Genomic DNA, 24,828 nt, shown 5'->3' on the forward strand with positions numbered 1-24,828 from the left:
CTTACCCCCGGAATCCCGACAATTTGCGACCCCATTCTAGTAACTCTGTCGGGAACTATGTTGAAAATGCAACTCCATTATAGTCAATTCAGTCGTGAAAATGCGACCCCATCCAGCGGCTAATTTCTCGATGCTGACTCCTCTGTCAGTAGCAGATGTGTTGGCCATTTATTTACTTGGAAATATTAACAAAAAGCCACCACTTGAACACGCTTTGATATCATTGAACACTTTACTGTAAAATATTAACAACAATATTTACAACTTGGAATGAAATTTATGAGCATTTGAAAATTTTCTCACACCACATTGAAATAATTTAAAAACTGGACCCTCCAATATTGACATTTTCTCAGCCAGTAAGAAAAGATGTAGCCGCTCAAGAAATAAAACCAACAATAAGAAGGAAATGACTTTTTTTCAAAAAAAAGGAAAGAGATTTTTTGTATTTCTTTTAGAAGGACGAGGGGTATTTTCAACAACCTTATTTCACAAGTTTTTAAGTATTCAATGTAACGAGTTCTACAACAGACTTGTTCCCAGGCTTTCCCTCCAAGCAGCGGATGGAAACTCTGACAACTATCGTAGCTCGGAACGAGGCTGCTTTTTCTATTTTGAGGAAAAACGGGAATTTGCATCAACCATGTCTTTCATTACCGTGTCATTATAGAACTTCTACGACCAAAAAAAAACTCTTCTACAAACATTTTTTGATAATTTTCCGAACACCTACGTAGCGCGAGATTTGAACCTTCCGCAAGTTTTCGTAATTTTTATCATTTTATCATTCTGATTCCTTGACTGGAAATAAATTACATCCTCATCTCAACATTTTATTGTTGGCTTGGTGCTGAAGCACCGAAAAGTCAATTATAACTTGACCCTGTGGAAAAAATAGGAAACAAATAAATGATGAGTTGACAAAAATTTTGGAGAACTTTTATTGGGACGCCGGCGGGATAATTGGATTGCGACTTGGTCACTTTTCGCGGGAGCTGAATTGTCCCAGGGGCCTGGGTTTGTTAAGAAATTCGAATGAGAATCACTCCATTTATAATACGATCGAATGATTTGCAAGCAGAAGGGCTACTTACTAAAAAAGCCGGTCGCAAATGAAAGCTTCACTCGCACATTTTGGTTTTGGCAAATTCTATTCTGATACCGCCTCTCTCCCCTGTTCCAATGATCTTTCTAAATGGACGAAAGGAAAGACATAATTTACCCAACATTTAGGGACGATTGAAAGATCTCGAATTAAGGGTACGTTCGATTGACGCTATTCCGGAATAAGAATACGTGGAGTGATGATTTAAAACACTATGTGTGGTGTTTTGCAGCGAAAAGGATAATAAAGCTATGTTTAAAATAGCATTTTAGCAGATGTTTGAGAATATTAATGTGAACCTCCGCAAAAAAGAAGGATTTCTAACTTCTATTCCATGTATTCCTATTCCGGAATACGGTCAATCGAGTGCGCACTAAATACATAGATTGTGTTTAAACTTTCTTACCCATGAAGACACTGTTTTGCATAAGCTGCAGATGGAACATCCTAAGGAAGAGAAAATAATAATTTTTTACAGTTATGTGCTTAGTTACCTGGCCTTTAAATGAAAGTGAGGCTGGGGTTGACCTTGTTATGATACAGACCTACCTGCTTTTCTTATGTTAATGATTTTGTCCTCGTGCTAATTAGTTGGAATTTACATAAGAATCGCAGTGAGGTTTCTATCAAAAGAAGGTCAACTCTAACCACACTTTCATTCACACGCCAGGTAACTAAGCACACAACTGTATTTGCAATCCAGACACATGTTCTCCCCGAAAGCGAGGTTCTTTCGCAAATTCTGATGTTTCGCACTTAGTAACGTCTACTTACTTTCTCGAACAAAAGCGATAATTATAGTTGAAATTTTATTTTGTTGGAAAAAGAATGATTTCAGCATTTGAGAAGAAATTCATTATCCATAAATTCATATTTTGAACTGGTCAAAGTTTAGTGCGTCAACCGGCTGACTTGGACAGCATACCGTCATAGAAAAGCAGAAACTAGGCGAGACTGCTTGGTCTTCCTTCAAAAATATGGCGCTTACCAACAGGCAAAAAGTCGTATAGCGGTGGCCATTATGGTGTTTCTAGTATTATATAAACAACAAAACAATGAATTTTTTCAGTGGGGACCACGAATGCTTTCACAAGCATTTGCCACATTTAGTGATTTTATGTGACGAGTCGTTTAGGTACGAGCAATTTTTCGTGTTGGAAAACTCTTGTTTGGCACATAAAAGCAAACTCATTAGGTTGTCACCAAAATTTATTTGTTACATAAAAATGCTCTTATAAAGACGATGCTCAACACGTCAATTACTAGCATGGAGTTTCTCATTACATTGCGACTTTTGAAGGTAGTCTGTTACTGGATATATAGCAAAACATACCGACTGCTCAAACTGAAACAATGCATGGCTGTTAATTATAGTAAGTACCAAGTATTCCACAAAGCAGACTGGATTTTGTCCTTTGCTGAGCATCTTTAAACGACGAAATCCAGGTGTTCTACAATGGAAAAACCGCGAGTCAGAGTTTCCGATGAAAGGGTTTCAAACATTTATTATTATAGATCGTATATATTTGACAGCCATGTTGATGGCCCAACTTAATCATCCAGGCCTGAATTCTACTCTTACGCAAATATTCTCATTTTTTCCGGTGCTCACTAAGTGAAAAGGCCCTATGGAAGTTATAAACGAACGGATTGATATATGAAGCTCATATGTCATTCCGTTCGTTGATTCATTCCTTCATCACGGGAACATTAGAACCCACAAATGACCAGCTCCCAACATCACTGGCTTCATAGCTCAGTTGATTAGAGAGGGTCGCAACGGTATCGCGAGGTCACGGGTTCAAACCCCGTTGAAGTCCTGAATTTTTCAGACTTCTCTACGCAATTGCTAAAATTGCGTTCATGTCTGCGAGGATCATAGCTTCAGTTGGAAGTTCTAAACCTATTTACGGAAAGATCCGAAGAGAAGCTTTTCCTAAAAAGCGATTAACTGATAATAAGTGCGAGAATCGCTTTTCCCTTTCATCTATAGTCCCCACTTAACCAGCAAACAGATGCATTTATTCGTCGAGTCCTTTCACGCGAACACACGAGCCAAAAAATTTAACCTGCTCCCAAATGTGCATGTGTCTTCATAGCTCAGAGGAGCATACCACCGACATCGCAAAGCTCATGGGCTCGAATTCCATTGAAGCCAACTAAATTTTTCAGGTGTCTATAAGAGGAGAATAGTACCCTAAATTTGTGTATACCATTCTACGATTTCAATTAGCCATAATCATACTGCTCTCATTGGTAAATTGTACAGATAATCGCGAGGATCACTTCTCTCTTTTACCGGATTAATTCGACTTACTCGCCAAACGCATCCCTCAATAGCTGTTCAGTACATTCTTTTTCTAAGTTTGCTACGAACAAAGTAGAGCAGGGCATATTTCCTGCCATGTCTCCACCAAACAATGCTATTTGAAGAGGAGCTGTCGGAGAACCCAATGCTGGGAAAATCGGATGGTGTTGAGGGAAACTCTACAAAGAAAAGGATACTAATTATTAAAGCAAAAATATCAAAACAACTTTATTTTTATCGCTAAAGGTTCTGTGAATGCGTACTCCCTTGCATTTCAGGGAGGGTATCAAAATAGCCCAAAGTTTTGCATGTCGGGCTTGAAATCAGTGAGATGACCACGTTAGTATCGATGTAAAAGATGTAACAATGCATTGTGTTGTAAAGCAACGACGAAGCTAACAAAAAATTAAACACAAAACAATGCAAAATCCATTTTGCTGTGAAGCTCAGTCAGATCCTACGCATCTAACATTGATATGAGTCATTGAAAGTCGTCCGAATATCTTCACGGTTGACAATCATCATTATTTTGATTCAGTGGTTTGTATTCCTTGTGTCCTCTCATTGGCCAAGAATTTACAGTTACTTCTAGAATTCAATGCAAGCTATAGATGAATGGTGATCCGACGAGAAGAATAAGCCTCGTTCCAATCATTTTAGAAGTAACAAATTTGAGTTGTTAAGATTACTAATAACTCATGAGTGGCAGTAAATCGGCCATATACGTATTCTCACGGTTGCACCGGAAACAAGCATGAAGGAGAGTCTGATGCGGGGGAATCTTTTCAGATGCAAATTATTTCCCTTGCATGATCTTTCATCGCACGTTCGTTCCTGTCTAACTGTGAGAATACGAATAAGGTCTATTGGAAAGCAGTATTCAGGCCTCTTATGATGTCCATGGAAATGTTCCCGTTTGTTTAGTTAGTTCGGTATGCAATGAGTGAATATGTAGCCTGCAAGACAGGCGCTTTATGAGCCAAGCGGGGCGAACGCGATATTTCGCGCGGAGCGCGACACAAGCGCGAAGCGCGAGACGAGGGGGAGAGTTGGCTCATAAAAGGTCTGCCATGCAGGCTAGTGAATGTGTGGTAAGAGATCCATGGAATCCCTCGTCCCTATGATAATTACTTTAAAATTCAATTTTAGCTTGCCATCTTGCTGCGAAGGTGAGTCTTAAGTGTTGCTCACATGACTAGGCGGTTCACTTTCAGACTAACTGACCAATGAGATGTGTCGTCCTGTAATAAAAATATGGGAAACTCCCTCTCTTTCCTCATATAGAGTGTTTTCACGTGACGCCACGGCTGCCATGTTGGAGGAGTGAAACAAAGAAACAGCGGTCATGTGGGAGGAGGGAAATATTCTTTTGTGAATCGAACTCAATTTTTATAAAAATTCTTCCTTTTGTTGATGACCTATGTATGCAATATGGATGGTGGTCACACGATGAGCGGACAGCAAAGTATAGACATGAAAGTAGGCTATTTTATTTAATACTACTCTGATTCACTTCGCTATTGAGACACAATATGAGCAGAAAATTTGTATATATGTCCTCATGCAGAGGACTACCTGCTGACCTCGTATCTATTACTGAAACCATTTGATTACTTACTTGCAGTTGTTGAATAATCGTCGGATGATGATTGAAGGGGTGATGTGCTGTTGCTGCTGCCGCCATTATGTCGTTAAATATTGGCCTGATATAAAACAGCACATACAAAAGCGGTATCAGTATTTTACAAACAGGAAAACAAGAAAAGCAAAGCAGCAATAACAATAACAACAAGGCAATAGCAGGTAAATGGAATTTCAATGCTGACATGACTTCGTCTAGTTGACCGTTCCCTTCCTGCGGGAAGAGGTATCATCCGATTCTCAAGAAAATAACCTCACTCAGGGGCGTAGCGACCATATACGCAACGTACGCACGTGTGTGCCTCGAAAATCTTTCAAAAAAAGTTAATTTACTTATTTGACTTATTTATTTACTTATTTTGTGGCGAAAAGTCACTTTTACACATGCAACAGTTTTCTCTTATTGTATTCCTTAGATTCCTTAGATTCCTTTAAAACTAGCCTTAAAACACTCATTTTTAAAATTGCTTTTAACATAAAGTAAATTTCTAATATTTTTCGTGTACTTAATTTAAATCTTATATTAAAGCATTAAGACTTATGTATAATGCGTTTTTAAGAACTGTATTATTATTATTATTATTGTGTCTATTTTACGAAAAGAAAACTCAGTCATCACAAGCAGTTCTCTTTCCGCGCATGAACTGAGCTATCAATTACAGTGCGTTCACTGAAACCGGGGTCAGAGGGCAAAACCGAAACAATAAATTCCAACATTTTCAGATCCAGCAAATCAAGTTTACGGTACCAAACAATGAAATCGCAAGTTTTTCGTTAACCGATGATGCTCATGAAAACTATGGGGGCCACCAGATAATGAAAACCAATCGACCCGGTTTCAGTGAACGCACTGAAAATCGACTTAGCTTTGAAAAGTTCACTGTTCTTCTGCAAGTGTTGAGATCGAGTGTTGTTGAGATCACTTTGTGTGTGTATATATACTAAAACAATTATTCTTTTCAATCTCGGTGAATAGTGGCAGAATATTTACCTGTATAGCCGGGACCTCGATTTCAAAGAATAATTGTAGTACCAAAGGTTGTCAAGTAAAGAACAAAGTTACTTTTCTGGGGAGCATGCCCCCAGACCCCTCTAGAGGCTCGCGCCGAGCGCCTTCGGCGCTCCTATCACTACACCTTCCTATATGTACCTAAGCGGAAGAACCACTCAACGCCCCTGCTCACTGTCAGGGAAACATTTTATTGGACTTCAGTGTAGTTCACATTTAGTGAGGATAAGACATAGGTGCCATCGTATCTTAAGCTTTTTCTATCACTGCATCGAGAAGTGTGTAGACTATATTGTTCCACAAACTTTATGAACCTTGCTGGCTGAGGCACAGGCTGCATGTTTTTGTCATGGTCCGAGAGCACTTGTGAAAGTCTAACAATCTGCAGATGTTCTAACAAATGTAGCACTTTAATTTCTCCTTCGACTTGTTTGAAGACACCAAGGGTTGGTCCGGCCGGAGTTCGGCGCTCAATGAATTGAACTAATCAGTTGGAGGATGCCTCCTCGTGGAAGTTGTTACCCCCCCCCCCCCCCCCCTTCCTCCCTCATCCCCTCGTCGTACGTGATTTGATGCTATTGCGCTTTAGTTTGCATTTATAGCTGCATACAAATCATTCTCTCTCACAGCTATTCCTTTAAGAAAAAGAAGTAATTTTTTGAAGTGTCACTCTTCAGATGTGGTACCAAGATGCATCGATGCATTTACTCACGCTGGATAGGCTAAACTTGGTTCCGGTGTTGGTAAGAATCCCGCAGTTGCAAGTTCTGCAGGTACTAAAAAAAAGACAAGCAAATAAACAACATCTGTTTAATATTTTTACAAAAGATAAAGGGATCATGAAGAGAAACGGGAGCAAAAAATATGTCTTTCCTTCCCCACCAAAAATAATAATGATGGCAGTCTCCGTTTTGGTTGGCCACTGTATTGGATGGTAAGTAAATTTGTAAGGCGTGGCCATTCCTATCAATTTAGGGTGTCTCAAGCCTGTGCTACGGCTAATTTGGTTATCTCTTGGTCGAAAGGAACAATTTTCAAGGAAAGCACGGTGGATAGCACATTATTTACAACCGATATATTCAGCCACATGTAAACACAGATATAAACCCATTTACTTACAAAATTGCGGCTCTCTTGGATAAAAGTGTGGGGCCAAGACTGCTTGTTTGTTCACCGGTTTGGACACCTTGGTGTTGGAACGAGCGAACTCCAGTCGCAAGGTGAGAGAGGCATCTGGATCAAATCGCACTCCCTGAAAATAGAGAAGTTATTTAACAGTCAAATAATGAAAATGAAGTCCGATATCCCCTCAGCACTGAAATAATCTTCTAACTTTTCTTTTCTCAAGAGTACTTTTTAGTCATTGCTGCTTAGCCAATAACGCAAACCTTAACGCGCCATAGAGTTTTTGGAAATATTTTTTTCAACACTGAGAGACCACAGAGTTTTTGGAATACTCTTGGATGATAAAGCGATTTTCCGATTTTGTCCAGCACCAAAATGCCCTTAAAAAGTGATCAAACACTGGAAAACTTTGTAAAGGATTTCAGAACAAACATGTTTAGTTTGCTTATCGGCCTTCAAGTTTAGTTTTAACAGCGCACGCGTATCAAAGGTGACCCCACCGGTGTATTTATAGTTTTACCTGTAAAGAAGCTTTGGCCTCTTCGGCTTGTTCTCTGTTTTCAAACGTAACAAATGCAACTGGCTAAAACGAAGAAGGAATAGAGTGTTTGACAGGATTTTCCAAAAAGTGACAACAGAAAAAAGGATAATACCGTCAAATTGAATGATTTGGATGTATTTTCAGGTTAAACATTCAAACAAAGGGAGTTTCAAACGAACATTTGCGTTCCAAATTTATGCCCTTTAGCAAAAGGGAACCGTTTTGCTCATGCGCTGTTTATCATATACAATGCCGATAATCGTGGTGCTCATGTGTACCATTCATATTCCAATGATAAACGGTGTTCCGCATAGCGATTTCTTTCCCTTTCCGTGAAACAGATTGATAGACTGGCCAGTCCACATTGGGCGTTCGTTGCGACTACCTTGTTTGGTGTTTTTCCGTGAACAAAGAGGAGAAAAACGTTGCTACACAAGTAGTGCTGCAAAACTTCGAAATGGTTTGAAAATTCTGTCCAATGGTCGTGTTCGTTCAGTTGTTGCTAATCTGTATAGAGAATACAGTGGAATCACGACAAGCTTCAAGTACTTACCGACTGAGTTTTACCCTGTGTGGAGGAAATAGAAAAGAAATCAGTTCTTCTTAATAGGTTGACGTTTACAACGGCTTGATTTGACTTCGCGCAGCTTTTAGTGTTAAAAGAACAAGTTCATCAAAGGAATGTCCTTTAACTTCGGCCAGAGTGAAGGCTACAGGTAGTCTCTTGTTTTTCTTAGAATAAGTCGTGATGTGAATCTTGTTTGAGCCTCGGCCAGACTTGACGATAAAAAATAATCATATGAAAGGCGGTACTCATCGTGTTACAGTTTAGGGGTGTTATAGTTCCTTATATTTGATCATTTGTGAAGTAAAATTCTGTGTCGAAAAATACCTTGATCTCATTCCCGTTTGTCATTGAAAGTAATCAAAAATCTGTTTACTGCACGTACGTACTCCGAGGTCCCTGCTATCAAGGGGGATATTACATCGGCTACTAGGTAGGAGGAAAAATCTTTGACCAAAAATGTTCACTCCACAGAATATAGGTTTTAAGGGTTTGTTGGCCTTCGGTAGAACATTTTGCTCCTGCTTCCGGGGGGGGTCTGATCTTACAGTTCACGGACAAACTATAAAATCAAGTATTATTATGATTCCAAGATTAGGGACGATTTTCGTAATGATGTTAAATCGGATGGTAAGTATAGGAGAGACTTAAACACTCATGTCATGCTCTCAGATGCTAACTGTTGCATTTACTTTGGCCGAAAATGACAAATTGTAAATCTCTTGAGACACGGATAACAATGGTGTGATGTGAATGTGTTTGTGAACAAACAAAAGTAGCTAATGACAGATGTATTATTTTGGCTCACCTACAAAGCGGTGATGACGTAACGCGATAACCACACATAAAGGGTGTTTTCATTGTGAACATACCCGAATTCATTTACCACTCTGTGTAACAGGCCAGTTACCACGGAAACCGTGGAAAACAACCCCTACTCTTAGCTATTCGTTCCCCTACTCTTCACGGTTCTAAAACAGTAATCTCACTAGTTTTATGAATACGGGACGGTATTTTACGGACGGGGCCTACGGTATAATTGGGAGCTTAAGCACGCGCGTTTTTGAGACGCGGACGGAAACCGGAAGTGAGCTGTTTTCCCCTTTAACCTGTTTTCACGCCACCACATTTACGTATCTTTTCTCCATCAGAGATGATCAGTACAAAAATCTGGGAGACACCACTGTTTTGGCACGCGAGAATTTTCTCTTCCGGTTGCCGTCCGCTTCTCAAAAACGCGCGTGCTTAAGTTCCCTATTGACCTTGGGGAACTTGTTACTCTAATAAACCATCTCGGATTGCAAAGGACGAACTCTCTCCTAAGTGTTAATCGGACTTCAAACCCCTACGTGACTTTTCACGAGGTACACAGTCCTACAATTCTCCAACAGAGCCGCTCGTCGTCGATAACTGATATGGTGGAGAGTCATTATGGCTGAAGCTTTTTAAGATCAGCCAAACCATCCTTCAAAGATGATTATAACAAGGTTAACAATGAATGGTTACACAATCACCCTCCTAATATTCGAGACTGACAAACAACGTTCGCATATCTAATCTGAACGGTCAAAAGACATGCAAAGTTAACTTGAACCACAAACATGCCCGATAAATTAGCCCGTCTGTCGGGTATGAAAAACTCGTGTGAAATTTCGGAACACACTCATAATCTCTCCTCGAATTCATTTGTAATTATCTTCTTTGGAAATCACTTTTCGAGCAGAAGAAATCATGCTGTGATTTCTTTGGATCCATTCCGGATTGCGAATTAACTCTCTGGTAAGAAATCAATAAGTGTTTACTTTTAAAAACACTTAGAAAAATAACGATCATATTGGAAGTCGGGATGTGATTGATTACACGCAGCTTATAGCCCACGAACAGAGCACTTTAATTCTGCTAGCAGTCAATAAGAATACATTTGACAGAGCTGCGTTCTCCTCCGGTGCGCTACCAGAATCGTTTGGTGATGTCGAGCCGGTTTTCATTATTCGCTGGACTGTGACCAATAGCCCAGTGAAAGGAAAGAATCTTGGTTAATCGATGCTATAATGGTTATCAAAACCGAAAACGTCGATGCAGTCGTAAAATTCTATGGGAATAATTTCCCCGAGCTAATGGGATTGTACTGGTTTGGCCTGATTATCAATGCAAGGTTGAATTGATTCAGGCATTCTGCTATAATCCCTAAGCTTTATTATTCAAAGGGGTGCAGGTGAAGACAAAGTGAATGGTAATTGCTTTGTGAACCCTGCAAGGTTATTCTTCTTACTTGTTTATCCGTGAGCTTTAATAAAGATCCCTCGTATCCCTAAAAACAACGAAACAAGCTAAATTAATCCCTCAAATTTACAGCATTTTTTCCATATCCTTTTCTTTCTATCCTTAAAGGAAACAGCTCAACGTGTGATCATTGCTTCAATGATTGGAAGCTTTTCACGAATCAAGTATGTTACGATTCAGAGAGGAATTGAAAAACAACCCAAAAAAAAATGCTCTCCAACGCGTAATTACGAAATGACGGGGAAAATGTGCGAACAATATTACTTTGCGGTTAAGCGCGTTTTTCCAATATTAGACCAAACTAAGTAAGAACTAAAGCCACTGGTGTTGATGTTTTTTTCTTTTCTTATGCAATTAAAGAAGCGGAGGCCAAGCAGTAAATTAATCTCGACATTTAAGTTGCTCTGGTTTGAGCCACATGACGTACTCTTTCTATCGAAAACTTTTTCAAGGACTACGTTTCACAGACTATTTTTTGTTTCCCTGAGTCCTTCTTGGACCTAGTAAAAAAGTAAACTAAATACCTTTAAAGGCTGGGACATTAACATAATGACAGGTCCGCCCAATTATTGAGTTTGAGTTCTGTATTCGACTAACAAACACATGGATGCTCCGCTGTAAAAAATATGGTCACCGCAGACAAGACCGAACATTGGTGATTTCAAACAGATCGTCGTGTTGATCAAAATGAGTAGTGTTGTATCTGAGTGATTATCCGGGTTAAATATACTTTGCGATGCTTGGCTTGCAAATGAATATTTTGTATTCGACGAATGTTGAAAACTATGCCACTGGTACAAATGGATTCTTCAGAATTGTTGACAAACATCATAGTCGTATACTATTGGATAATTCACGAACTGCAGTTTCTCGTCGAGTTTGAATATCATGGTGACTTGAAAATTTTTGACAGATTGGTGCAAATACATGTTACTCGACCTAAATTGTGGTACATTTATAGTGATATAATATGATAAAATGTTCGGAAAGTGCCAGAGACATAACATATTTCGGTTTAGAAGACACAGAAACACTTTCGATGAAAATGAAAACCACACACCGCTTGGCAAACTTTGCCTATTCTCTCTGAGAACCTAATTAGTTTTCCTTGTACTTAATTGCTGCAGGAATCATTAGTGTGAAGAAGTGATAATTGCGTCTTCTCTTCACCTAAACGCACTCAAGTTGAACCCATTTGACTCAGCACCGCATAGAGAGTTTCGAAATTAAGTATCCTTTATTACGCCTAGTGGCGTTTGACAGCCAAATTTCAGACCTTCTATATTCCTGTAAATAATGAAGAAGAGGACCTAAGACTCCTCTTTGTTTTTCTGTTTGCATACACGATGAGTTAGGGTAACAACATAAATCGCTTCGTTTTTACAATGGCCGCTGAAGATGCTTTTGCAAATATTGAACAAGATGTAAGAAACAACTTTGATCAGCAAACTTCATTTAGCTAGCGCGTACTATCAAATTTCAGACTCATCAGATCGTGCACTTTTATGATTTTGCAAAAACACTACTCGCTACTGGCAATAAACGTATTTCAATATTCGTTTGGTTTTGTTTGAAAGCGGAGCTTGAACCCTGCGACCTTGGACAAGTCGATTTCAAAACACTGACGGAGACATTGGCAAATGTAGTTATGGCATCGCCTTAAGTTTACTTAACGTATCCGAGATTTGGTTCATTTACTTAGCCAACTAAATCCATAATGGGGGCCAGGAGAGTCCCATTCAAGTTTAATGTCTTAGATTTTCGGCATTTTCAGCCGAATCGCAACCGATGTTGAAAATATTAGAAGCGAAACAGCTGGACCGAAGAAAGCGCACCGTACCTTGAAGCCTCGGAAAAGAAGGTAGATTTCACGGGGTTTGACATCGATTGGTAAACCACTAACAAACAGAGTGCGAACCTGGGAGAAAAAAGATTAAAATGTTACGGACGCATGGGTGTGGAAACACACTCCTACCGATCTCGCCGCACAACTTTTCCAAACCTCGTCATCTGATGATGTCGATTTTGCGTCCATGGCCTTAACTGCACCTCACTCGTGCCGTGCTCAAATTTCGCTCAGTTCAGTGATTGTGTTAGTGCTTTAGGTGCAGAGGTGCTTGTAACGTGCAGTGTAACAACATGGAAAGCATTACAACCTTCTACAATATTAAAATGGCCTCTGCTATTCTCTGCAGCTGCATGCTAGAACCAACAGGTAACTCTGCATGACGTAAGAATTTTCTTCCCGCGTGACATTCCATTGCTAGAAAAACGTGAAAAGAATCCCACTGAGACGCTCAAGTCTCCATGACAACAATTATATTGGGCTAGAAGAACTATTGTTTTTGCCGCAAAAAGTAAGTGTAAACAGCAGGAAAACCGAGCATGAACTAAAGAACCTGGGGTGAGTACTGAACCGAGAGAAACAAGAACTAGCGTGAAAACGAGGCGGAAGCGAGATGGTTGTTACAGCAACAAAATTTGCACATTTTGAAACAACTTTCTCTGCGTTTTTTGAGCATTTTCCTCTCTTTGTTTGGCACCTGGGGACATAGAAAGAAACAACAAGCTTTTTTTGTTATTCGATCCTCTTTAGGTTTCGAAGATTGGAATTATGGTGAGTTCGCTAGAGCAGTGAGTTTCTAGAGTAGTCCGCCATCCATAGCAATATTAGCTTAAATATTACTCTAAATGATAAAAACATCATAGAAGGACCAACACTTTTGTTTCTTACCTACTGGTTTAGATTAGCCTGCTACCTATTTGTCTGTTTATTTTATTTACAACTGTTTCAATGGTAAATAAAATTACGTGTCTTTATACAGTAAGCTTACTTCTTTCGTATTCAGAACAGAATGTTTGTTCCTCATGGGTTTTAGGCTTCGGTGCGTCGAATGAATCTTGGTCATGCACAGCAACAGAAGCTACTGGCTGAAAACAGGAGGAAAGAGATTGCAAGGGAAGACCAGATGAAACGAATCAATCAGGAAAGAACTTTGGAAGCAAACATGGCCAGCGAAGAAAGGATTGAGAATAAAAGATTTCTAAGGAGACGTCGGCAGGAAGAAAACGAACGAGAAATGGATGAGGCAATAAGAAAAGTAAAGATGCATTGATGTAGATTCTACAATATGTGAAAAATTGTCTTACGAAACTTTTTAGTTTTGCATCCTCTTATGTTTTCCGTCTTGTCATACTCCCCTCCCCTCTTTTCATACTCCAGTTCTCTGTCCCCCAGTTGCATTAGCCATTTATGGCAGACAACTTTTACACAGACAACATGGTTCAATAAAAGGAGGGGTGTTTTTGGACCTTTGTGGGGGGGAAGTAAGGTGCTACTCAAGGAAGTTCAAAGGCAATAAATTATGTAGATTGTAAACCATACAAAGCTATGGACACCTCCAGCACTGTACTAAGCTACAAAAGAATAGCTTTGTACAGTGCTGGAGGAGTTTGCCCATAGATTGTTGCATTCCAATGAAAGCAGTGTTTTGGAACTTGCTTTCCAATCTTGGATGGATTATACCTAAAGTTCATAACTGTTTATTCATTCAAAAATCATGCATTCAGAATACATCTAGAATTGAGAAAATAAAAAGTTAATTAGCTACAAAATACTTCAGGCCGAGTTAATGTCTAGAGCAGCCTTACTGGTAAATTACTTTAGTTGTTAAATTTTGCGATTATCAAGTTATGGGTTTTGCTTAAAAGCTACTAGAAGAACCATGGACAGAGTGGAGTGGACTTAGGTTTTTACTTGATGCTCCTTACTGATCCAATTTAGAACGAAGGAAGAGCCACTTGTCAGTTCAATCAAGTAAATAGTTATAATTTTTTTTCAGCAACAAGAGCAAAAAGAACTCCAACATAGACAACAGGAACAAGAGCAAAGGCTTGCCAAGGTTAGTGTTATTCCAAGATGTCAGCGAGTTATCTGGGAGATAATAAATGTGTTGTCATGACCTATGAGTGAATTAAGTGCATCTCCTGCAAGGATGTACATTTCATGTAGCTAAGAATAAATTCATCCAGGCGAAGGTGCTATTTAGGCGGTAAGTTCATGCTCTGAGCGTCAAAGGGACCTGGTAACAAGTTTGTTCCCAATGTCTCGCAAGACCTGGCATTCTTCCAGATTGCAAATATGCGGAATTTGGAAAGAGAGGACACGCTCACTGTACTTCGAAGACCGCTTTTGTTTCATTTCCAGTATCGATAAATTCTAGTGATAATACTATCAGATATTCATATCATTCATACATTCATATCATATTCATACATTCCGTATACTATCAGATATTCAATTTTTTTGTTAACACACAGAATGACTTTTAAACTTTGTAGAGAATAATTTACGATCTTTTCAGTCTCTTCGATCAACAGCCAAAATTCAGCGCGCAATCAGCCATTTCGCAGGTAGCGTTTTTCACCGGCTGCCGGCGCTAATAGCGACATCACTGCTCCCGCCTTCCAGTGACTCTTGCTCTCAGGGCAAGTAAAAAGATTGTAACAACCATCAACCATCATCCAAAATTCCTCCTTATTTCAGCTTTAAAACTGCAGGTAGTCACCAAGCAGTTAGTATTCTGAGAAGATTTTACTAAAAGTCTTTCTACATGTATTTGATGGTCAAAACCATTAGAGAGCTTGATCAGGGGGAACGTCTTGTGAATTTATAACATTATGTTGTGGTTCGAATTTTTTCTTGGTTTAACCCGTTGACCCCTGGGGATGAGACTCTTAAGAAACAGATTTTACTCTGTCTAGCAGGAGATGATTTTACTCGTCAACTGGGTGCGTCGTAGGGCATTTGAGATGTCAATGAGTTAAATTTAAGATTTTTCAAACAAGTTCAATCAAAATTATTCTGACTTTTCCTTGTCTAATATTCGATCTCCATCATAATCTGAAACATAGGAAAATCAAGGTTGAACTAGTTTGAAACTTTTCGAACCAAGTAAAAAATTGAACCATAACATATGAAAGTACAGTTCTAAGATTTTTTTATTTTCTTCACATTCAGAGCCTTCAGAGGCCTAACAGGGTTGTTTGCAAAGTACTAACAGCTGTAAGACCATTGACTGTAAAAAAAAGTGCTCTCAAAGTACCTTTAATTTAACTGTCTTCTAAAAAGTGGGATGATAAGCAAACATATTAATTCAAAATTTTAAGAAGGAAGCAGAAATGTACTTGTTTTTTGTTATAGGATTATATAACATTGGGGGCACCTAACATTATTGAGAAATCTCTCCATGGTGGCATACAAGACTAGCAATATTAATATAATATTCAATTGATAATTATGCATTTGAGCAGTCAGTAAGATTGTTTGCAGTGACATGTGTATTGCGTTTTGTGTATCCTACTCTATCATTAGGAATTAGAACATCTAAAACTTGAGAGGGTGCGTGAGGAAAAGCTCAGGCAGCAAATAAGAGAAAACAGGTACTGTGCCAGCCAAGAGAACTTAACAGTGAGATGAGTACTCTTGTCCTATTTACCGGTTACGGTAACTTACTTGAAAGACCAGTTGATTGTACCCATAACCTCTATTATTATAATTCAGTTTTGTTAGTTAGTTAATTTAGTTAGTTTCTCAATAAAATGATGCAATATGAATTATCATCATCATCATCATTTATTATTACAGGTGGTGTCCAAATTTTAAGCAAAACCAGTTATTAGGGTGTATAGTAAAGACACTGAATGTCTGATGACCTCTTTAATGTCCCAGATGGTATTTTTTACCAATCAACCTCCAAGCTCATGCTGGATGTCATATACACTGTACAACCACTCAGAACTAATGGAGACATTGTTGTGAGCAAGGGTTATTTGTGGCCTTTGATGTGATTCACATCATGTAGTTAAATCCTTTCATTGTACAGTCACATTAACGTCAAAAATATATGAAGAAAGAGCCATGCTTTCATCCCATGCGCAGCTTGGATGAGTCCATTTGGTCATTGAATATCCACCATATCTTTAAATATTTTTTGTATCAAATGAATACAGCTTTAATGAAGAATAACTTTTGCGATGAACTGTTAAGGGTCGCTGTTAAAAATTAAATGAAAATAATGAAAACAGACGGAAAAAAATTATCTCCCATACTTTTTCTTGCCCTCATTTCTTGCATTGAATTGTACTAATTGCATCAGTTTTTCACCACAGCTACGTACGTGTAACACTGTTGTTGCCACTTGCTGCTTAAAGTTTGATCATGCTTGGACAATTAGTTTTATCAAATTTTGGTTTTTGGTGATGGGGAACCAAAGTACCCAGATAAAAATCTCTCCTGCTCTAGGAGTTGGGAATTAAGAATATTATGCAAATGTCAGTGCTCTCTTTTGTGACCTAAGCCTCTTTCCTAGTTGGTAACCCTTTTTCTGTTTGGCATTATTTTTTGATGAGCTTTTTTTTGGAGTAGGGTTCTAGGTGATTAGGTGTTGTGGCTATGAATTGTTTTAAAAAGACCTTTCCAGTGATACACAAATAGAGTCAACTTCCAATTCATGCGTACACGTATAAAGTGTTATTATTGTGTACAGAAATAGCCATTGAATTTCCAGGAGACTCTTAGTGGTTCCAAGTCCCTCCAAACAGATAGCTGGGTCCTTTTGTCATGACTGAAATAAAATATTATTGTTTAATGTGCAAACATTCCACTTTTAGTGTTGAGTTGAGAGAGCTTGAGGCTAAGTTAAAATCCGGATACATGAATCGTGAAAGGGCAGCGCAGTTGGCAGAAAGGTTTGCTCAAGAAGAGCAAAATCAGGTTGGTCTTTTTGGTGCCGAATGGATTTTTCAAAATTATACTAAACATTACAAGGGTTTCTTTTGAGTTATATGGGCTAAGGAGATTTTGCGCATTTTGTATGACTGTATTTTCTTGGAGGTGTTAAAATTCTCTTTCAACTGTCCGCACGGTCTGTGGTCATTAGCTTGCAATAATTGATGGGCCAGTTTAGCAGACAGTATTCTACTGATTAACCTACTAAATTTCAAAGTTTTATTTTGTTGCTTGATTCAGAAATAATAATAAATATCGAACTTATTTTGATATCATGAAATTTGTGGGACAACAACGTTGGTCGTGCACTTGCAGTTTTTTTCATTTCGCTTAGAAAAGTGAATCATTTATTACGATTGTCAGTATTAAAGTGAAACATTGTAACTTGCCAATGCTTTTATTTATTTATTTATTTATTTTTAATATGATAAATTAGGTGGAAGAAAAACGGATTCATGCCAAGATGCAAGAAGAATACAAACGAGCCCTGGAAGTTGAGAAAGAGAAGGAGATGCAACGATGGGAGGAGAGTGTGCAGTACCAGGAGCAGCTTGAGAGACAACTAGCAGAGAAGGAACGTAGGAAACAGGACGCTTATGAGGAATTCCTCAAAGAGAAACTAATGATTGATGAAATTGTAAGGAAGATTTATGAAGAGGATCAAAGGTGTGTACGCAAAAACTGCCAACTAATGCAAAGGAGGGATATGGAAATCTGAAAGGAAAGGAAAGGAAAGGAAAGGAACTTTATTTAAGTGTCTAGTCGTTCTAGCGCTGGAGCACAAATTGGGAAGACACTGCAAACTGAAATTAACAGTTAACACAAATCAAGTCAAAGAAAGAGAAATCAGGTTGCCTTTTAAGGTTCACAAATATTCGATTCCAGGGCAAAAGTTTGTTTTATTTTTTGCTTTCATTGGTGGTTTGGCTGCCAATATGGCACCGGAATACTACGGCATCTTTAGCCATGCAAAACGTAGAAAAAAAATCCTTTCCGCATACAGTCATTTGCAATCACGAAATGGATTTATAACCATTGTGAATTCAGCCGCAGAAAACTTTTTAACCTTGGCTACTATCCAAATGCAAGTTGAAGAAATATTTATTTGGGAATCAAACGAAAGAACGCGTCGTGCTTTTCGCTACTCGAGGACTATTACTAATAGTCCTCTACTAGCGTAGCCAATCAAAATGCAGGATTTGTATTGGTCCACTAGTTGGGTGATACTCACTAAATAGATAATATTACACAGTGTCAAGAAGATATGAATTTTATGTTCTCGTGGCAAGAACAATATCTCACTCGTGAGATATTGCTTGATTTATCCCACTCGTGAGATATTGTTCTTGCCACGAGAACACGAATTCATATCTTTGAGCTAAGGTATAATTTTGTCTTTATTATATGGACAATAAATATACATGGTAGAGATTGAAAAGCAGGCTTTGATACAAAATTAATGCTGGGTATTAATACAAACAAAAAAGGCGGGAATCGTGACGTCGTTCCTCAGTAATTATGACCACTCGTGTTACAGACGAAAAATATGCCACTCGGTTACCGAATGTTGTGGTTTTAGTTCCGGGTAATACACTCCCGTCCACGTAATAAAATATTGCATCTAACGCCGGCAGAAAAATGACCTTTGTCTTGTTGCAAGTTCTGTATATTAAGGTCGTGTTCTATTTTGGTTGGTTGGGTTTTTTTTTTTTTTTTTGTTCTATTGGGAAAAAACCGTTTTCGGTTGGTTTGGTTGATCAACCTTTTCAACCGGCATCATAGCCTGCGAACAGGCTCCTGGCGAGGACGGAAAGAAACATTCGGCGAGGGCGAAACAAAATAAGCCGGCATCAAAGTCAGTTGAAACGGTTGAAAAAGCATGGGAAGCAACCGCTGTCGTTCACACTGGCTTTTTAAAGTCGGCCGCGAGAAGTCTGGGAATGACTGTTCCCAGGAGTTACCGCGTTTCAACCGACAACGGTTGGAAAGTTTTCTAGAGGGAAACCTCAACCGCTTCAACCTAAACCGGTTGCGGCTGAAACAGTTGATCCCAATAGAACACGACCTAAGTTTCGTCTTTCATCACCAGGGAGCTTGAAAATAGACTGCAGAAACAGAGGGCAACACAGAGGTACATCGAAGAGTTCAAAACCAAGCGAGAAGAGGTTTGTAATAACAAGCGATACCAGCTAAATCTCTGCAATAGAAAATGAATCTTCATACAAATAGAGTGTTCGTTTAGGGCACCAACGTGGCCGCTTTCTTTTGTTGTTGTCAACCTCGTTCCCAGGGTCTCTCATCTTAACGACCCTGGGAACGAGGTTGTGTTGTTGTTTTTTCTGTTTTCAAGTAATGCACCAGTATGGCGGTTATGTCGTGCTGTGCATGATTGCCACTGCATGTCCTCAATATACGGCCAGACAATGGCGCACAAAGTTGGGCTGCGTCTTCAGTAACTTTTTAGAGATCATAATGAAACCTAACCCCGCCCTCGTCGTATGTTTTTATTTTTCAAATTCCCCCCTCTCTCCCAGTCCCTCGGCTTGCTTTCCCAACATCAACCTTCGTGATGATTCAGAGCAGGCTTGGATTTCACCGAAGTTTAACTTGGTAAAGAAAGGTCGCCTGTTTTAACTGATTTCTGAATTGAACAGTCCCTGTCGTCTGCTTATTTTCAGTGGAAGCAACATGAACGTCAGTTGATGGAAGAAGAGAACGAGCGAATTCTTGAGTTTGCTAAACAACAACAGAAAAGAGAAGAGGACAGAATGGAGAAGAAGAAGCAACAGGAAGAGAGCATGGCGGCTGTACAGCATAAGGTGAGAACAACATATACAGTAGACTTCTTATCAGCCGAAAAATCAGCTGTTTTACAATATCCTGCGTAGTAAGCCCCTGAGTTGTGAAATGAGAGGCGGAAGCGATATCCTGCATCTTTGACAGTCGTTCGCAGGCAGTTCGCGCGCGGAAAGAGGAGAAGGTACTCACCTCGCGCGTTACCCTCTTTCCACTCGCGCCGCTAAAACAAGTTTGTTTTTTAGTATAGTGTTTTCTTTTGTTTGACTTCACGAGCCTAATCATCCATTTTTGCTGCAGCTCTCCAAACAAATCCGGGAAGAAAACGAGGCCAGGGAGGAACTGGAAAGGTACAGTTTAGTAATCTTCATTAAAAACTCCAATTCATTCATCTTTATGATGTTAGAGCGGTTTTCAAATGAGTGTCGTAAAACCAAAACCAAAGTAATTACTTTGGCCAATCAAAAAGGGCGGAGACAATCCAGTAAACCAATTAAGTAATTGCACGTAGCCGACACAAAGGGCGGGAAAATGTGCACCCGCGAGGCACGATTGGTTTTGGTTTCACTTCTGATTGGTTGAAAAAGTGGCGCGAGAACTTTGAACCAATCACCGAGTGAAGTAATGCAAAATCAAAGTAATTCACTAATTACTTTCGACAATCAATTGAGAACCACTCCATGCGTTACACAGCAGGATGAGTAATTAGATGAGTAATTAAATGACTTATCAACGTTACAAATCGTTTTTTTTTTCTGAAGAGGGAAAATTCTGACTACTCGAACTTAAACCTCCGGAGCTGATTATGCACGAGGCTCTATTCTAATATTTTCGAATGCAGTATATTAAAACATGACCCTTTTTTCTTAAAAGCTTTTTTATGCGTCTTCCAAGAGAAAGAAGAGAAAAGGAAGTCTCACGCTCTACAAAAGATACAAAGGCATTCTTGGTACCCTAAATATCCAGGTTGTTGAGGAACGCAGATTTAATCCACGTATGAATCAATATACGGTGATTGATTCGAACCTGGGACAAATCCCTGGAAGGCGAGCGGCTCTCGACAAAACGAAAAGAGTAGAGAGAAGGAAATAAACATGCAGGCATGCAAATAGCCTGTTTTCGGTTTTAATGCCGCAGATTGATTGGAGCGATCTTCGTGTAGTAAATAAAGACGATATGACGATGATGAACGACTTAAATACTAAAACATTCATTTCAGAATTCGAACTGAACTTTACCTTGAAGAGCAAGAGGAGCTGGAGAGGCAAAAAGAGAAGGTACAGGAAAAATAATTGTGAAGGCAGTGAGCTACAGTATGTAAGCTCGAGAACTTCTTTAATTGGCAATGGGTGTGCACTTTTTTTAAAGTAGTGTTATGACGAGTGCTACTTTCCGAATGGGACCTATAGCGGCACTTATAGGAGAGAAATTGCTTCTAATATATTTTAAGACCTCGTTTCGACACCGGTGGCTCATTTGGTTGAACATCGGGCTGCCATGCGGCAGGTCGCGGGTTCTCGAACCCTTACTGAATCAAAACTCAGGATCTTGAAATAACTGAGGAGAAAGTGCTTCCTCTCTAATTTCATTTGCAAATGGTTAGACGTTATAGTCTTTTCGGAAAAGGACCCTGAACCGTAGGCCCCGGCTCACAAATATCTGCCATGTTCATAAGTTCGCTGTGGGACGTTAAGAACCCACACACTATTCGAGAATATTAGGGGATGAAATTTCCGGTGTTGTGGCCTCCCTTTGTTAGTGTATGGGTGGGTGGGTATAGCAGGTCCTCATCAGCTGAATAGCTGCCAAAACTGTTAAACTCCTCAAACAAATAACAAACAAGCAAACAAACAGGGTCAGTGAAACCTTTATGAAATTCTGTTGTTTTGTCAAATGACGCAGTTGAAGGTAGGGATGATTCCAAGGACGCACGGTTTCAAATCAGTGTACGTAACAATACCATTGCAGTTTCTCAGCTGTGTGAGAATTGATATTTGTGATTGCTTGCTTATCATTCAGATGGCAATCGAGAACAAGATTCGTCAGCGGTTGGACTTACAGAGCACGCGCCGACAGCAGCTGGAGTTCAAGGAGCAGAAGAGGCAAGCAGAGAGAGAAGAAGAAGACGAGTTTAGGAGGAAGGTACAGAACTCAACGATGCTAACCGAATTTACTAGGAAAAAATTGAACGACCGAGAAACCAGGTCCTTAGGGTGATACTGAGAGAGTATTTTGAGACTGAATAATAAAGTTGGCACCCGAGTAAAATTCAAAGACGCCGCTTCGTATATTGCATACATACCTTCACGTTGACCAGTCAGTTAGCAAGATTATGAAGTTTAGAGATGTATAACAAATTAATGCATATCAGTGAGTCGTGCCAGTCTCCTGTGCATTGTTTTGAGGGGCACTGGCGATCCAAACCTCTCTGTAAGAGTCGAGGTTGGTCTTCAACGACAATGTTCAACGGAATAGATGTCACAGTAATACTTGGTCCTTTTTTCTTTGTTTTTTTTTTTCAGTTGGGGAGATGAATTTAAATTTACTTTGCTTCATTGTCTCTCGGTCTCTACAATTTACAATAGACCGAATGCATAAATTGCAGCCAAAACTGCATTCTTTTGCTTTTGTGCTAATTAGACCCCCTAGCCTCGCTCTCAAGCCACATTTTTTTTGTATTTTGTTCATGCAAACGAGTCTAGTGAGTCTAATTAGCACATAAACAAAAGAATAGTTTTGTGGTCGCCATTTATGCATTCGGTCTATACTTTTTTTTTTAACTCGTTAAACGTACGTGAAAATAAAATATATACAAAAAAATAAAAATTACTATTACAAGGCATCTGTTTATGTATAAACTATGTACAAATACATTTCAAATATCTAACTATTGGATTTAAAGATATGCTTATTTAGAAGACGTTTAAACATGAGAATATCCTTGGAGCTTCTAACGTACAGTAAGGGGGTGGTAGCCAGAAATTAAATGATCTATGGCGCCATTCTAAGTTAAAATTTGGTAGCATAAAAAGTGTGCCAGACCCTCTGAGAATTCTGTGCGCATTGAAATTTCTTAAAGTTTGTTTTAATTCTTTTGTCAGATGCTTGAGAAGTTTGCCGAAGATGATAGAATTGAACAAATGAATGCGCAAAAGAGACGCATGAAACAGCTTGAGCACAAGAAGGCTGTTGAACGACTAATCGAAGACAGAAGACTGCAATTCCAGAGAGAGAGGGTAAAGAAAGAAGCTGTAGTTTATTTGCTGCTTTGTTGATAGAAACGTTTAAAAAACAAAAGACCCATCATTACGTTTTTTTTCGCTTACAGGAAGCAGAACTTGAAGCCCGTCGGGAACAAGAGCGAATGGACGAGTATAAGAGACAGGTCATTGAACAAGAAAGACAGAGATTGCTTAAAGAACACGCTTCGAAACTACTTGGCTTTTTACCCAAGGTGAGTGTATCCAATATCACGTTTCACTTTTACAATGACCTTCCATTGGAGGGGGTGGGGGTGGGGGTGGGGGTGAGTAAAATGCCATTGTGGCTCCCGTTTTGGGAACTGGACAGAGTAGAGTAACCTTCGTTCTTAGTTGTTGTGGTTTTCGGCTTTTGTTTCCTACAGTTCTTACTTTGCTGTACGTCACACGAAGCAAATGTCGATTGTGATGAGAGTCAGCGCGCCATGTACATGTAGCTAGCCGTTAGGCTGCTTGCTTACTCTCCCTCCTTCCCCCCACCCCCCCCCCCCCCAATGCCTACGTAAAGAGGAGTGAACACAGTTCTGCTATTTTTCAAGGTCGCAGTGTCCGACATTCAGTGTGGCACAAGAGAAAAGCTTGTCTAGAGTCATAGTGTTTCGGTTTTCAAGTCGTTTCCTACATTTTTCAGTTTGATCAGTTTGCGTGACGCAAAGCAAAAGCCTAGTATGTTGGGAATGGGGATTTTCATGGCGCCATATTTCCGTTAGGCTGCTGCTCTTTCACCTTCCGCTACTCCCTCCCCAAAGGGGAGTGGACATTAGTCCTGCTATTTTTCCAGGTTCAATTGTCCTGTACCGGGTCAACGGTATTGAGGTGATTAAAATAAGCGCAAAAATCTCGGCCGACTATCAATGAGGCTCTAGAAAAAAGCTTAGTAATTTAATTTTACAAATATTTTGTCATGTGTGAAGTTGTGGGTACACCCATAAAATCTCCCGAACGAGCTTCGGTTGATGTAAGATAAAAATCATAATGTTAAGTAACAGTGTACATGGATTGGAAAGAGTGCTTGTTCTAACTGTGACTTTGATTGCTCTTCAGGGTGTGTTGCGTGACGAGGGCGACCTGGATTTGTTTGACGATAAGTTCAAAGATGCCTATACACCTAAACGTGACGGGTACTTTGATGACGACGACGAAAGCTATTAACTACAGATGGCTTATTTGTTACATTGTCGAATTTAGACCAATTTGGCTTTTGAAATTTGTATTCTGAGCTCTTAAAATGATGGCCTCGATGTTCCCAATGAAAACACTTGCGTCGTCCCTTTGTTAATCGGAAAATGGGAACGCAAATTACGAAGTAGTCTGTTAACATGTAAATAAAGGTCTATGTTATAAAGGCTCGATATTTTCAAATAAAATTTGAGATGAAAAAGAACTGTCTTCTGTTGGCCCCCTC

The 24,828-nt window shown here is 39.4% G+C and overlaps 2 protein-coding genes across 2 annotated transcripts; one reads left to right on the top strand and one right to left on the bottom strand.

Moving 5' to 3' along the window:
- Positions 1-213: 213 nt before the first annotated feature.
- Positions 214-12,809, bottom strand: LOC138042683 (RNA-binding protein, mRNA-processing factor 2a-like). The gene is made up of 13 exons (XM_068888639.1): positions 12,580-12,809; positions 12,418-12,495; positions 10,567-10,605; positions 8,283-8,297; positions 7,709-7,771; positions 7,183-7,315; positions 6,776-6,839; positions 5,032-5,116; positions 3,423-3,592; positions 2,487-2,556; positions 1,512-1,552; positions 1,095-1,191; positions 214-883 (listed from the first exon to the last, which is right to left on the bottom strand). Exons 1-12 carry the CDS (start codon positions 12,610-12,612, stop codon positions 1,122-1,124), a joined length of 861 nt encoding a protein of 286 aa, XP_068744740.1. The 5' UTR covers positions 12,613-12,809; the 3' UTR covers positions 214-883; positions 1,095-1,121.
- Positions 12,810-13,022: 213 nt separating this feature from the next.
- Positions 13,023-24,804, top strand: LOC138042682 (meiosis-specific nuclear structural protein 1-like). The gene is made up of 14 exons (XM_068888638.1): positions 13,023-13,194; positions 13,457-13,678; positions 14,420-14,479; positions 15,952-16,019; positions 17,250-17,352; positions 17,804-18,033; positions 19,457-19,532; positions 20,046-20,186; positions 20,464-20,513; positions 21,383-21,440; positions 22,183-22,305; positions 23,265-23,399; positions 23,492-23,617; positions 24,468-24,804. The coding sequence occupies exons 1-14, from the start codon at positions 13,192-13,194 to the stop codon at positions 24,573-24,575; spliced, it is 1,503 nt and encodes a 500-aa protein (XP_068744739.1). The 5' UTR covers positions 13,023-13,191; the 3' UTR covers positions 24,576-24,804.
- The last annotated feature ends 24 nt before the right edge of the window (positions 24,805-24,828 follow it).

This window comes from Montipora capricornis, chromosome 3 (assembly GCF_036669925.1).
Source record: "Montipora capricornis isolate CH-2021 chromosome 3, ASM3666992v2, whole genome shotgun sequence".
Taxonomy (NCBI): domain Eukaryota; kingdom Metazoa; phylum Cnidaria; class Anthozoa; order Scleractinia; family Acroporidae; genus Montipora; species Montipora capricornis.

Bases quoted from the DNA above. Each gene is read 5' to 3' on its own strand.
- LOC138042683 (XM_068888639.1), bottom strand. From the start codon at position 12,612: ATGGACGCAAAATCGACATCATCAGATGACGAG. The intron at 7,316-7,708 runs GTAAAACTATAA...CTCTATTTTCAG, and splicing joins AGGCCAAAGCTTCTTTACAG to GGAGTGCGATTTGATCCAGA. The intron at 3,593-5,031 runs GTAAGTAATCAA...TTTTCTTTGTAG, and splicing joins CGATTATTCAACAACTGCAA to AGTTTCCCTCAACACCATCC.
- LOC138042682 (XM_068888638.1), top strand. The intron at 19,533-20,045 runs GTTTGTAATAAC...GCTTATTTTCAG, and splicing joins TCAAAACCAAGCGAGAAGAG to TGGAAGCAACATGAACGTCA. The intron at 23,618-24,467 runs GTGAGTGTATCC...ATTGCTCTTCAG, and splicing joins TACTTGGCTTTTTACCCAAG to GGTGTGTTGCGTGACGAGGG.